Source organism: Triturus cristatus, chromosome 8, assembly GCF_964204655.1.
Source record: "Triturus cristatus chromosome 8, aTriCri1.1, whole genome shotgun sequence".
Taxonomy (NCBI): Eukaryota; Metazoa; Chordata; class Amphibia; order Caudata; family Salamandridae; genus Triturus; species Triturus cristatus.
In genome coordinates, this window is record NC_140591.1 from 1,122,152,975 (window position 1) to 1,122,167,335 (window position 14,361).

General features: G+C 44.9%; 1 protein-coding gene across 1 annotated transcript in view; it reads left to right on the forward strand.

Annotated features, from left to right (window-relative positions):
* Positions 1 to 4,966: 4,966 nt before the first annotated feature.
* Positions 4,967 to 14,361, forward strand: part of LOC146805477 (zinc finger MYM-type protein 1-like) — a 39,810-nt gene continuing 30,415 nt past the window's right edge. Inside the window, exon 1 of the mRNA XM_085623802.1 lies at positions 4,967 to 6,699. Coding sequence (XP_085479928.1) covers positions 4,967 to 6,699 — 1,733 coding nt within the window. The remainder of the gene's footprint in view (positions 6,700 to 14,361) is intronic.

Here is a 14,361-nt window from a genome sequence, read left to right on the forward strand (position 1 = left end):
GGGCCCATGATGAGTACTTCTGATTTGTCAGTGTTGAGTTGTAGGCAGCTGCTTTTCATCCATTTTGCAACAGCTTTCATGCCTTCTTGAAAGTTGTGTTTGGCTGCATTGGGTTCGCTGGATAGGGATAGAATGAGTTGGGTGTCGTCTGTGTATGAAACAATGTTAAGTCCATGGGTTCTGACGATGGGGCGAGCGGAGCTATCTAAACGTTGAAGAGCCTTGGGCTGAGGGAGGACTCCTGGGGGACTCCGCAGGTGGTTGGTGTAGGGTCCGAGACGAAAGGTAGGAGTCTGACCCGCTGTGTTCTGCCGGAGAGGAAAGAGTGGATCCAGTCGAGGGCCTTGTCCCGGATCTCTAAGTCATGGTGGGGATGCACTGCAAGATCTTATGAAGTAGATGGAGCGTGCGGAAATAGGAGGTTGAAACGGCGTTGATTTGGGGGTTTATTGAGAGCGAGGAGTCCAGGAAGATGCCAGGGTTTTGCGCGTGGTCAGTGGGTAGTGTTCATTGTGGGCCCCCTCTGTGTGTATAGGGAGGTGCACTGGGGGGTACCATGAGTTCCATGCACCAAATGGCAGGCACTGCACGGTGCCTGCCACGTGGTGCAGGGATATGCTGGGCATGCTCTTTTGACATTGCAGACGGTGCTGCAGCCAGCAGCACCGTCCGCAATGTTAAAAGGCCAGGATGCACCCGCAGTATGGCTGACACATCCTAATTGCACTGGTGGGACTGCCGCACGTCTGGCGGGTGGTCAAAACCATCATAATGAGCCCCTTAGGTCTTGTTTGAGCTAAGCTTGAGGCAACTGTCCTTCATCCAGGTGGAGACTGCTTTATCTCCTTGTGGAAGTTGCTCTTGGTGGCTGTGGGTTCTTCTGTGAGGGAGAGAATCAGCTAAGTATTGTCGATATAGGAGACAATGTTGAGACTGCGGTTTCTGATGATGGCTGCAAGTGGAGCCCTGTAGATGCTGAAGAGGGTGAGGCTCAGGGAGGATCCCTGAGGCCCTTTGCAGCTGATCTCAGTGGGTTTTGAGTTTAATGGTGGAAGTCTGACTCTCTGTGTTCGGCCGGTGAAGGAGTTGATCCATCCAGGGCTTTATCGCGGATGCCAGCGACGTGGAGTCTTGCTCAGAGGGTTTGGTGGGAAACGGTGTTGAAGGAGGCTTAGAGGTCCAGGAGGATAAGGGCAGCTGCTTCGCCTCGGTCGAGGCATTTGCATCTAGGTGTGAAGCTCTAGATAGCTCCCTGGAACAAAAGAATGCCAATGGCCCTTTAAATTTGGCCTGATAGAATCTGATAAGCCCCCCCCACCCCCTTTGCACGTTGCTGCTTGGAATGAAAGCAGACAACCTGGAGACGCTGCTGAATGTGTACCTCTTACAAATGGGGATTTTGGTTGGCTAGGGTATACACCTAATCCAGCAATAACCCACCATTATAGTCAGATTAATTCAGATACACATGTAAGATTACCTCTGGTCATCATCTGGTAGCTTGGCGAAGAGCAGGCAGGCTTATCAAAGAGGCAATGTGTAAAGTATTAGTGCAACACATAGTAAAGTAACACAGTAAAAGACACCACAAAAAAACTTCACACCAGTTGTAGAAAAAGAGGCCATCTTTATCTAATTAAAGCTAAGCCTAAAGGACAACAGTCTAATAAGTGTATTAAGAATTATGCCAGTAGTAAAGTTAATTGCTCATTCTCCAGGGCCATCACAAAGCAAAGATGCAGGTGCTCCCTTTGAGGGAGTCATAGTAACATAGTATCCTCAAATGAGTCCACTGGTCACCTCCGCCTCGGAAAGGTCTTCAATGCAATGGGGGTTGAAGTCAGGCCGTGGGCCCTCGAGAGAGTACCTGGGGCTTGGAGTCGCTGCTCTGGCTGTCTGCGGTCTCGCACACGGAGTCCACGGGGCGGGAAGTTGAGTTGGGTACCAGCATGGCCGAAGGAGCACAGTCAGGTCTATGGCCCCATCCTGCTGTGTTGGAAGGCCTCACACATGGAGCCAATGTTGGTAAGAGGCACAGAGGCAGGCAGGGCTAGGGTTCAGCCACAGTAGAGTCACATGAGGTGTTCCCATGACTCTGCTCACTAAACCAACAGGATTCTAGAGTTCATGCACAGCACCACAGGCACTCACTGCAATGCACACATACTAAAACATACACACACATTGTTTCACATATATTCGTTTAAACGTGTATGCACTTCTTTGCAGAAACCAGCAACTTTACACAAAATTACACAAATCACAATGCTTGCAGAGACCCAGGATCTCACTTGCACTCATGCACATTCTATTAAAACCACCTGAATTTATTATCTTAAATGTTTGTGTTTATTTGTTTTGTGTAAAAGAGTATTGTACAGGTAGCACATTTGCTAGAAACATTACATGAATACAGTGCAGTAATTGTTGGTAATAATTCTTGTTTTAATTATTTTAGCACATGAGAAATTGGAGTTAAGACTGATCGTAATATAATCACATTCAAGATCGGTACTGCGAGATATCGAAAGAAGACACGTGGTGGCTCCGGCCCTGCGGCGACAGAACCTTTATCGAAACTCAGCTTCCTGGTCCTAGACCTCAGGCCAGAAGGTAGGACATGCTTTTGTATTTCCCGCAAAGGTCCACATTCAGCTATGTATGGGTGCCAAGTGTGTGGTCTTTAGGTGTGGAGGCCTGTTGGTTTATCCTAGCAAAACAGTGCAGAGAGTATGAGGTTGAATTTTAAGGGGATAATTTTGTGTTTTTTCATGATTAACTATGAGAAGTTCAAAAATGTTGATTTTTAAATCTTTTATTATTGTATGCTCTCTTTCATTTATCTAACTAGCCTAATAATCCCTTACTATCCCTTAATGCTTACCGTCCCTAAAGATATTAAACCCCAAACTGCCCATACATTCTGTCGTTTCTTGATGCATAATAAATAGACTACTCTTTAATGCTACCCTGATTCATAATAGCCCTGAACTACTCCTTAGTGCTACCCTAAAATCCCGTAATTATCCATTAACGCTAACTTGACCTGAATCATTACAATTCATTGCTAGTCTCCTGACCCTTATTTTAGATGCTCCTGTCTACTTTGGGAGGATGGCCCTTAGCCCTGCTACCAGTACACTTATGTTTCTTGTATAATGCATGAAAGCCACTACTTATTTTCATTCTATTTTTTCAGTCAACAATGTTTTTCACACCAATGTTTTTCAGTCTACTTTTTCCGTACCATGGGGCAGATTTACGTTTCCTGGCGCATCCCTGCAAATCAGCAGGGATGCGCCAGGGAAGATGCGTCACGCAAGTTTGCCCATGCGCTATTGCAGATGCGCCGCATTTGCAATGTGGTGCATCATGGCGCAAAGACAAGCAGATGCGTGACGCATCTGCTGGCGTAAGGTTGGCGCAGTGCTGAAGTTGTGTCGCAAGCGTGACGCAACTCCAGCACTGTTCCAACCTGCCCTATCCCTAACATGGTGCGTCACGTCTTACGCCTGCTTGAAGCAGGCATAAGGATTTGACGCACCAGCGTCGGAAAAGTGACTGCGTGAAATCTCGTAGATTTCACTGCGTCACTTTTCCGAGGGTTTTGTCGACGTAACGCCCACCCTGCATACATTAAACCTGACTCAGGTTTAATGTGGCGCAGGGCTTTACAACGTGACGCATCTCCCTAGATGCGTCACGTTGCAAATCTGTCGCAGCATGGCGCTAGCTTTGCGCCGCCGCTGCGTCACAAATGTGATGCAACGGCAGCGCAAAAGTGGCGCACAGGGCTTGTAAATCTGCCCCAGAGTTTGTACAGTGAGTAGGATATATAAAATCTATCTAATGTGTTGTGACAGTGTGACTCCTGTCCATTTAGTAATAGGATCACTGATATGACTAGCACTGTCTAAAGGATGTAATTATAGTCTGTCTTGTGTGTAGAATACCTCCATCCATATATTTTTTGAATTTGGAAATAGTCTAACTGCAATGGTAAACTCTTAATTGGAAAAATATACATTTATTTTGCTGTGCTTGGTACAGACGGCTGCTGGATATATCAGAGATCTGCCTAGAACTCTTTTAAAGGGTATTGCTCAATGCAAGTCGTATGCTTTTTACAGAAACTTTCAACATGTTTTGTATTATTTGCCATCTAAAGTCAAGTCCAAATGTATAAGTACTTTGTTTTAGGTTTACTCCTAACATATACTGATTTTATCCTTCTAATAGTAATTCAAGGACCCCATAATTGGAATATACCCTTTAAATTCTAGGCAGATCACTGAATTGACATGCTTAAGCTTTTCAATCGCCACTGGTATTGTGCATGCAATGGCACCTAGCCTCAAAGCTTACATCATATTTTAATTATTAACAGGATCCCAGGAGGAATTCTGAACTAGTTACAAGGCTATACCGCTTGGGGGACAGCTGTACGTGCTGCTGCAGTTGCATTCCTGTCAGAATGAGGATGGATGACTAATTGCTGTTACTATTGTGTGCATGACAATTCATATTAGTGTATTCATTATTTTGCGTGATATAGTTTTTGTGTCTTCAACCTAGGGAATATTTAAAAACAGGTTAGGTTTTCTATTTCCAGTCTGATCTATTGCTAGATACAATGAACACAGTTGACAGTTTACTCGTACACCCCTTTTTGGGCTTGACACATGCTGATAAACTGCAAGTGAAAACATTAGGAGCTGATAAACCTGAAATTAAAATTGAGCAGTCTGCAAAAGATAGGGGACAGGGTTATACACGTCGGTTTACCAGAACATGGTATGATAGGATAGAGTGGCTTACTGGTAGCGCTTCTAAAAATGCTTTATTCTGTTTCCCTTGCTTACTTTTTGGAGGTGAAGTTGCCTGGACAAAAACAGGAGTTACTGACCTAAAGCATCTGGCTGAAAAAATAAAAAAACATGATTCCTGTAAATCTCATTTGACAAATATGTTGAAATTATCTCTTTTCGGAAAATCGGACATTGTACAGCAATTGAACGAAGCATACCGTGTGGGAGTAAGAAAACATAATGCAGAAGTGGATAAAAACCGATACATTTTATCAAAATTGATTGACTGTATTCGTTTTTGTGGTGCCTTTGAATTGGCATTACGGGGCCATGATGAAACTGAAGAGTCTCTAAATCCTGGCGTGTTCAGGGGCCTTGTTGATTTTGTCTCCAGCATTGACAGTGCTATGGAAACACATTTAAGAACAGCCACAGTGTTTAAAGGCACGTCTAAAACTATTCAGAATGAATTGCTGGACTGTATGCTGGAAGTGATAAGAGAATATATTACACAGCAGTTGAGAAGCACTGATTATGTAGCTATCCAAGCTGACGATACAACTGATGTCTCTACTAAGACACAGTCAGTTCTAGTCTTCCGCTACATTGATGGAAATTGCAAGGTAGCTGAACGATTTTATTGTTTCACACATCTAAAAGACTCATCTGCAGAAACAATTGCCTCAGCCATTCTTAATGAATTAAACATTGTTTTCCCTGACCAATGTGCTAAAGGAAAACTAATTGCTCAAAGCTACGATGGGGCCAGCGTCATGCGTGGTGCAACAGGTGGGGTGCAAAAGAAAATCAGGGATGTTTACCCAAATGCACATTATATTCATTGCCATGCCCACCAACTTAACCTAATTATGGAACAGGCTTCCTCCAAAATATCTAGAGTTAAAATTTTCTTTTCAGAGATTGGAGGTATAACAGCATTTTTTGCACGTTCCCCGAAAAGGACTGATATTCTTGAACAAATAGTTTCAAGAAGACTTCCAAGAGGGTCTGCAACTCGCTGGAACTTCAATATTCGAGCAATATTGATAATTTATGAATACAGAGACGATCTTCTTGAATGCATGTCAACCATTGCAAACAGTGGTGATTTTGAGTCAAATACTATATGTGAAGCTAAGGGATTTAGTAGAACATTAGATGATAGAGAGTTTATATTCTTTCTGTTTCTTTTTCACCGTATAATGCCCCAGGTAGACATTTTATATAATCAATTGCAAAAGCGAGACATTGACACTGTATATGTCCAGAAAGCTACTACAGACTTTGTGACAAGCATCACCAAAGTACGGGAATCCATTGACAGTTTGGATTCTACACTGCCACAAGAATGTACATTTGTAAACCGAAGACTGCAAATAAATACTTTGACCCAAGAAGCAAAAGAAGTCTGTGACATTATTGTGGTCCATGCCAGAGAGCGCTTTGCATTCACAAAGCATCTTGTAGGTGCAACACTATTGCGAAGTGACCTTTTTGAAAGACATGACAAATCTTTCCCAGCTGAGGCACTCGCAGAAACGATAGAAGCCTATCCTATGTTAGACAAGGCTAGATTGCGTACAGAACTTTCGGTCCTGTATGGAAGACGTGACTTCCATCAAACTACTGGTGGTGCCATGGCTTTATTTAGCTTTTTGTGTGAAAACAACTTAGAGAAATCTTTTTCTGAGACCATAAAGCTTTTAAGAGTTGTCATTACTACACCCATGACAACAGCAGAGTCTGAGAGATGTTTTTCCACACTAAAGAGGGTAAAAACGTTTTTGCGAAACACTATGACTCAAGCTAGACTTAATGCATTGGCTATGCTGTCAATGGAAAAGGAGCTAATAAAGGAAATACCAGAATTCAACAAAAGAACAATTGAAAAGTTTGTTCATATTAAAGATCGACGAGCAAACTTTCTATATAAATAGAAAATATTAATCTGATGTGTAATCATAGTTTCAGGTGTTTATAGCTCGGTTTGTTTTGTTTGATAACATTAGGAAGTACTGTTGGACATGTACTCATTCCATTTAATATTCATAAAACTCCTGTACAGTTGATATGTGTTTATATATGTGTGTTTATGTATCTGTGAATTTATAGATATTTGTTTTCATATTTTATTATTTTTTAAAATATTTTTGATGTTAGTGTCTAAAAATATGTTGGTTTTGAGGGTATATGTCTTTATATGTACAACATTTAGTTATTTTCGTAATTTATTTTTATTTAACTGTTTTCTACTGTACTAACAGGGACAAGAACCCTTCTACCTGTGATTGACATGCAAAGTATTTAAATATTATTATTATTTTTTTAATTGTTTAAAAATATCATATTGGTTTTGAAAGTTCTTAAAATGTACATTTATTTATTTTCATAATTTCTTTTAATTCAATTTTTTCTGCTGTGCAGGCTGAAGAGCACAAGGACCTGAGTGTGGCATGCAAAGAATTTATATAGTATTATTTAAAATAATTGTGTTTGTGTTTACAAATATCATATTGGTTTTGAAGGGATATTTCTTAAAATATACATTTATTTATTTTCATATTTTATTTTTATGTAGCCATTTTCTACTGTACTGACAGGCACAAGGGACTGAGAGTGGCATGCAAAGTATTTAAAAATAAAGTAAAACGTTTTTACCAAGCCTGCTTATACATATAAAGTTTGTGTTGTTTCTTTCTAAAATAAATTAAAGATTGTTGATGGATATTTCTTATATTTTAAGCAATGCATATTACACTCATTTCATAACTCATTTTTATTTAGTGGTTTTCTAAAATACTGATGGACCCAAGGGCCTCAGAGCGCTATATGAACTATTTTAAGTACAATATTTACTTCATTTTGCAAAATTGCCTCGCTCAAAAATGCAAAGCTTTTGCTGACTTCCTAAGAATTAAATGTTTGTTTCGAATGGATATTTCTTATACTTGTAGCTATTTAATGTCATGAAGATTACTGGGCAATCAACATTGAATAGCTGATGCAGAAAAGGAAGTGGCCAGCCTTCATTTCGGGTAGGAACAAAATTACAAGTGTGTTTCTTTGCGGATGTTTATGCACCTATGTTAGGTGTTTTCTATTGGAATGGGTAGAGACAAAGCGGTTTTGCTTAGTACCCCTAGCCATCTTCAGAAGTCAGACTTGCTTGGCAACACAGAAATTCTCTGAAATTATGTATGAGTTTTCTTTTATGAATGCCTAGAAGAACTGATTTTTCAGTCCATTTATCACATAAATAGTGCTGAAAATTGCACCAAAAAATGCCAATTTTTAAAAAATGTCTTCACGGGGGGAGAACCCCCCCGAACTCCCCTTATTGCCGTCGGGCTCGCTCCCGTACGTTCATGCCTTTTGAAATACGCCCCACCAGTTTAAAATTCCACCAGCCGCCACTGCTTCTTCCACGACAAGATCGCCAACATTCACAACAGCTTCGGCCCACCAACCACGAACCACACCACCGAACCGATGCCCCCCACCGCCACCCTCCGCACCTGGACCCCAGTCAGCACCGAAGACACAACACGCACAATGAACACCATCCACTCCGGATCCCCTACGGACCCCTGCCCACACCACATCTTCAACACGGCCGACCACATCATCGCACCCCACCTCCGCGACATCATCAACACCTCCTTCAACACCGCCACCTTCCCGGAGTGCTGGAAACACGCCGAGATCAGTGCCCTGCTGAAGAAACCAACTGCAGACCCCTCCGACCTCAAGAACTACCGCCCCATCTCGCTCCTCCCGTTTCCTGCCAAAGTCATCGAGAAGACCATCAACAGACAGCTAGCCGCCTTCCTCGAGACCAACGGATCCCTCGACCACTCGCAATCCGGCTTCCGAGCCAACCACAGCACGGAGACCGCCCTCATCGCAGCCACAGACGACATCAGATCCCTAATGGACAGCGGGGAAACTGCGGCCCTCATCCTCCTGGACCTCTCCGCAGCGTTCGACACTGTCTGCCACCGCACCCTGGTACAGTGCCTGAACAACACCGGCATCCAGGAGAAGGCCCTGGAGTGGATCACCTCATTCCTCGCCGGAAGAACCCAGAGAGTCCGCCTCCCCCCGTTCCGGTCAGCGGCCACCGAAGTCATCTGCGGCGTTCCACAAGGGTCATCGCTCAGCCCCACCCTCTTCAACGTCTACATGAGCCCCCTCGCAACCATCGTACGTCAACACAACCTCAAGATCATCACCTACGCCGACGACACCCAGCTGATCCTCTCCCTCACCAGCGACCCGGACGCTGCCAGAGCCAGCCTACACGAAGGGATGAAAGACGTCGCCGAATGGATGAAGAACAGCCGCCTGAAACTGAACTCAGACAAGATGGAGGTCCTCATCCCGGGATCATCACCCTCCGCCTGGAACGACTCCTGGTGGCCCCCCGCCCTGGGAGCCACCCCCAAGCCAACGGACCACGCACGCAACCTAGGCTTCATCCTGGACTCCTCCCTCTCGATAACCAGACAAGTCAACGCCGTCTCGTCTTCATGCTTCAACACCCTGCGCATGCTTCGAAAGATCTTCCGGTGGATCCCCACCGAGACCAGGAAGACGGTCACCCAGGCCCTCGTCACCAGTCGGCTGGACTACGGGAACGCCCTCTACGCCGGCACCGCCGCCAAACTCCAGAAGAAACTCCAACGGATCCAGAACGCCTCAGCACGACTCATCCTGGACATCCCCTGACACAGCCACATCTCCGGACACCTGAGAGACCTGCACTGGCTCCCCGTCAACAAAAGAATCACGTTCCGACTCCTCACCCACGCACAAGGCCCTCCACGACCTGGGCCCCAAGTTCCTCAACAGCCGCCTGACCTTCCACAACCCCACCCGCCAGCTCCGCTCCGCCAGCCTCGCTCTCGCCACCGTCCCCCGCATCCGCAGAGCCACCGCCGGAGGAAGATCCCTCTCCTACCTGGCAGCCAAGACATGGAACTCCCTCCCCATCCACCTCCGGACAACGCAAGACCATCTCGCCTTCAGGAAGCAACTCAAGACCTGGCTGTTCGAGCAGTAGCGTCCCCGTCCCCCCCCCCCCAGCACCTTGAGACCCTCCGGGTGAGCAGTGCGCTATACAAATGCCTATGATTGATTGATATGTACAATACAGGGCACCATGGCATAAGGTCCCAAGGATGGGTCAGAAATTCTGATGCATTGCTGAAACTACAACAATGCATCAGAATACAGAGGTGTTTTGTCTGTACTGACTGACGCAAGTAGCCTAATGTGTGGGGACCAATGTAATAGAATGTGAAATGGTGAAAACTCACCTTGGACTTTATTGCATTGTGAGGTATGGCGATGTGTCTCATTACAGTGGGCATAGTTTACTTATGTGTAAAAAGATAATTAAGTATGTGTGACATATTGAGTGACACTTGAATGTAAGTAAATACAAGTATATGTTGTCATGTAAAGGGGCAATTTATGTGTTACCTACATTATGTGTGCGCTTACCGTTTGTTGTTTGGAGCACGCTTAGTGGACTTGGGGACCCATTCCCATATAGAGATGTGGCAATCCTGGCCTGTCCCTTATATGTAGTACACAACTTCACATTGCCTTGCTGCAGCGGATGATGATATCATAGGTGCCATCGTTCCAGGGTGGTCAATGGGTCCTACAACATGATTGTTACATGTGTAGACCTACTAATAGTTGAGGGAATGTTGTTTAATTACTTATTACAATGTCTTAAGTGACTTCAGCTGGTCAGATTCCTATTACACAGCCACTGCGTCATTTCCTATGCCTGGGTTATTGAGGCGTAGGAATTTTAGCGCATTCTAGGCTTAGCGCGAAGCATCTAAAAGACACATCACACTATGCCAAACTTGTAAATAACTCTTTGCCAGTTGTGAGTGGCACAGCCGGTTCTAATGCAGGTATTTTGTGAGGCAGGCATACAAGAACTGACGCAATGGCCCTAATGCGTCGCCTTGTAAATTTGTAGCAAAGAAAGTGCCGTCGGAGCATCAAAAATAATGACGCAACAGAGGCGCAAGCTCCTTCTAAATAAGCCCCTACATACTAATATTTTTGTACGGATTTTTACACATTCATTTGGGATACTTTTACTGTTGTATTGTACTCTCCTGGCAGGTGCAAGAGTCAAGGAACCTCACGGATCTTGTATCATAGAAGCTAAACCTGTGATGCAATCTGGAGCCATATTACATTGCACTTTTTTACCGTTTGTGTGATAGTAAATAAAATAAGCGGCATTTGCTCCCAATCAAAGTTTGCATTAGGACAGAAGATGGGACATATTGATTTCACATCCTTTTTGCTGTGATTACATAAGTGTTTTAAGGGCTGTAAAAAGGGTGAGGCCCAAAAAGCATATCTAAGAAACCACTACCAGGGACATGGCATTTGTAACTAGGGATGTGGCTTAATACATGTGAAATAGAATCACATGCTTGACAAATTAATTGAAAGGGTCTTGAGGGACAAAAAATAAATAAAATCTGCATGCCAACAGAATATTTATCGGGTCATAAGGCACCGTTATATTGGGCCATAAAAAACATAGACCACTTGAGGTAAATTTAAAAGATAGCAATGCCTTGATGGTTTACAGTCACAATCCTTGAAGAGTCACATGTACAACAGGATAAAACATAGTCAGCCAATTGGAATGAAATGACATCATGGGCCCCAGGATACTTCGCCTCTGCTTCAAAAGGAGATATTAGGGTTGTTGCATGTCACCTCTGGCGTGTTGGAGGCAGGAAGGCACAGTTCCTTTTACTTCACCTGGTAAAGGGGAGAAATAGACGGTCCCATGGGTCCCTGGATCAAATATCTGTTGGTTTATGCTATAAAGTAGTACAAAGCTGGTAAGATATTATATGGGGTCTATTATAATGTCGGACGGATCGCCACCTTCCGCATGGCGGTGGCGATCCGCCCAACATTAGCTCCCGCCCGCCTCCCATTTCCCCCCACCACATCATGATGGCGGGGGGTACCGCGGAGGACGGGAAGACCGTCCGCCGCTTTACCGCCCGGTCGATGAGTCGACCTGGCGGAAAAGGGTTGAATATGATGGCGGTGTCTGCTAGACACCGCCATCCATATTACAATGCATGCGGGAAGCAGCCTTTCCGTGGCGGCAACGGGGCCCGTTGCGGGCCCCCAGGATGGTGGGGGGGTGGGGTGTGGAGGGGCACATAGGTACCCCTCCAAGCATTTGCATGCACAACGTGGCAGGCACCGCGCGGTGCCTGCCATGTTGTGCATGCAAATTCACAAATAACTTTTTTGCATTGCGGCGGGTGCTGCTGACAGCACAGCCCACCGCAATGTAAAAAATGCGGGATGCGCCGGCCTGTGTGGCGGGCGCATCCTAATGTTGTATGCGGGACCGCCGCACACTTAGCGGATGCGATGGCGGGCGTACATCGTAATAGACCTCTAAGTCTTTATTGCCAACAACATTCATGTGAAATCTCCACAGGATGAAAGATAAGAAATAACTGACCCTCGGAATAACTGTCAAAACTGTACACAAAGGAATTCTACACAAAACATTCTACATGGGTGAAACCATGGAAGAGGAAGGGGGAAACAGGAGAGAGGAACCAACGGGTTGAAAGAAAATGCTTTTACTTGTACAAGGTACAATATAAAAAGACTAAATAATAGAAAGGAGAAATAATAATTAAATATCTGAAAGAATACAACACATCTCCTTACTTTACGTTAAAAAGTAAAACATCGCTGGAAGCAGGATTGCAAATTTTAAATAAGGCTCCCTGTTTTCTGTTTTTACAGATTTTTTACAGATAAATATAGATAGGAAATCATTTATTTCCTTGTCTGTATTTATTTTTAAATGTGGATAAAAACAGAAATTGGGTTACTTTTTGAGTGATTTTTATTACTGTCTGACATGACTGTCAGGCCAATAGCTGTGTGGCTTGATAGGTAAAAGGGTTAAAAAAGAAAGGAATTTAGTAAAGAGGCTCATACAGCAGTAGACATGCACAAGGTTAAAACTGAAATTTGCATATTTTCATATAAGTGCATTGATTTATATTCTGCTGGTGTTCATATCACTGAAACCTGGCAGGCATTCAAGAATGAATGCATATTTATCAGTTAAATAAATGTGGAAATATACCAGTTTCAGCTTAATTTTTTTCACAAAACCCAAAATAAATATGGATAAATGCAGATAAAATTAGCAAAAAATAAATATGGATAAATACAGAGGGAAATGTAAAAAAACCTAAGGGGTATATTCACAAGAACGTGTGATAACTACCTCAAGAGTAGCTTAACGCAACTCTCAACATTGCAGCCCATCGCGGGAAAATAACCCCATGTCAACGTGGAATTCACAACAAGGCAGTACCATGCGATAGTTTGCCTAAACCGCGGAAAATGTCTGCGATACAACCACCTACATGGAGATAAAAACACAAACCACAACACAAAAAAACCTGCGATGGGCCAAAGCGCGATGAGGAAATCAGCGATAAGCAGCGCCAGGCCTGCAACACACACCTGGCAGGGGGGAAAAATCACCATAAATGTAGAAAAAACACCCAAACACAAACTGACCAACACCCAAGCACCATGGAGGCAGCCGGAGCAGGCGCAGAGGACGAGCGCAACCCCACAAGCCCCTCGGACGACCAGCCCGGGACCTTGGGGACAGGGAAGGGCAAGGACAAGAAGAAGAGGAAGATGAATTTCAGTCCGCAGGCGAACAGGATCATAGTCACGGAGGTGATGGAACACCATCATCAACTGTCCGTCACCTCCAACGTGTCATTGGGCACCAAAACTGGAATATGGCGGGACATCGTGGACAAGGTGAATGCCGACGGAGAGCACAAGAGGACAATGGATGAGGTCAAGAGGTGATGGAATGACATCAAGCGGAAGACCAAGGAGAAACTCTCAGCCAACCAGAAGGCAGCAATGTAGACTGGAGGTGGGGGCCCAGCGCCACAGCTCATGCTGGATGACATGGAGGAGTTGGTGTCAACCATCAGTGTGGGTACTGTCGCCGGAGTCGGGGTACCGGACACTGCTCGACAGGACACAACATAACCGCAACTGGGTGAGTAACCACCAGGTACTGGGGGGACGGGTGGAGATGGCCACGATGGCACACATGCACAATCAAGCAGAGCACAGTACACACCCTCAATGACTCTGGGTCATCGCCCAGATCTATAGACTGTCACAATGTACCATGCGGCTACATACATGTGGACACATTGCAATACACCATCTCCCCTTCACATTGCAGGGACACCGTCAACACCCCCTGCAGAGCATTCCCAGCCACTCTTCACTGATGACAAGGAGGACACCCCAGCATCGACGCACAAGCCCTCCTAGACATCATTGACATCATCCACGACTCACCTCCAGGATCAGGGCTGACCAGCTGCATCGAGGAGACCCCACCCACCACCCAAACCACCCATCAAGAGGCACCACTTGCCCTGGCAGTCTCCCAAGACCTCCAGGAACAACACACGGC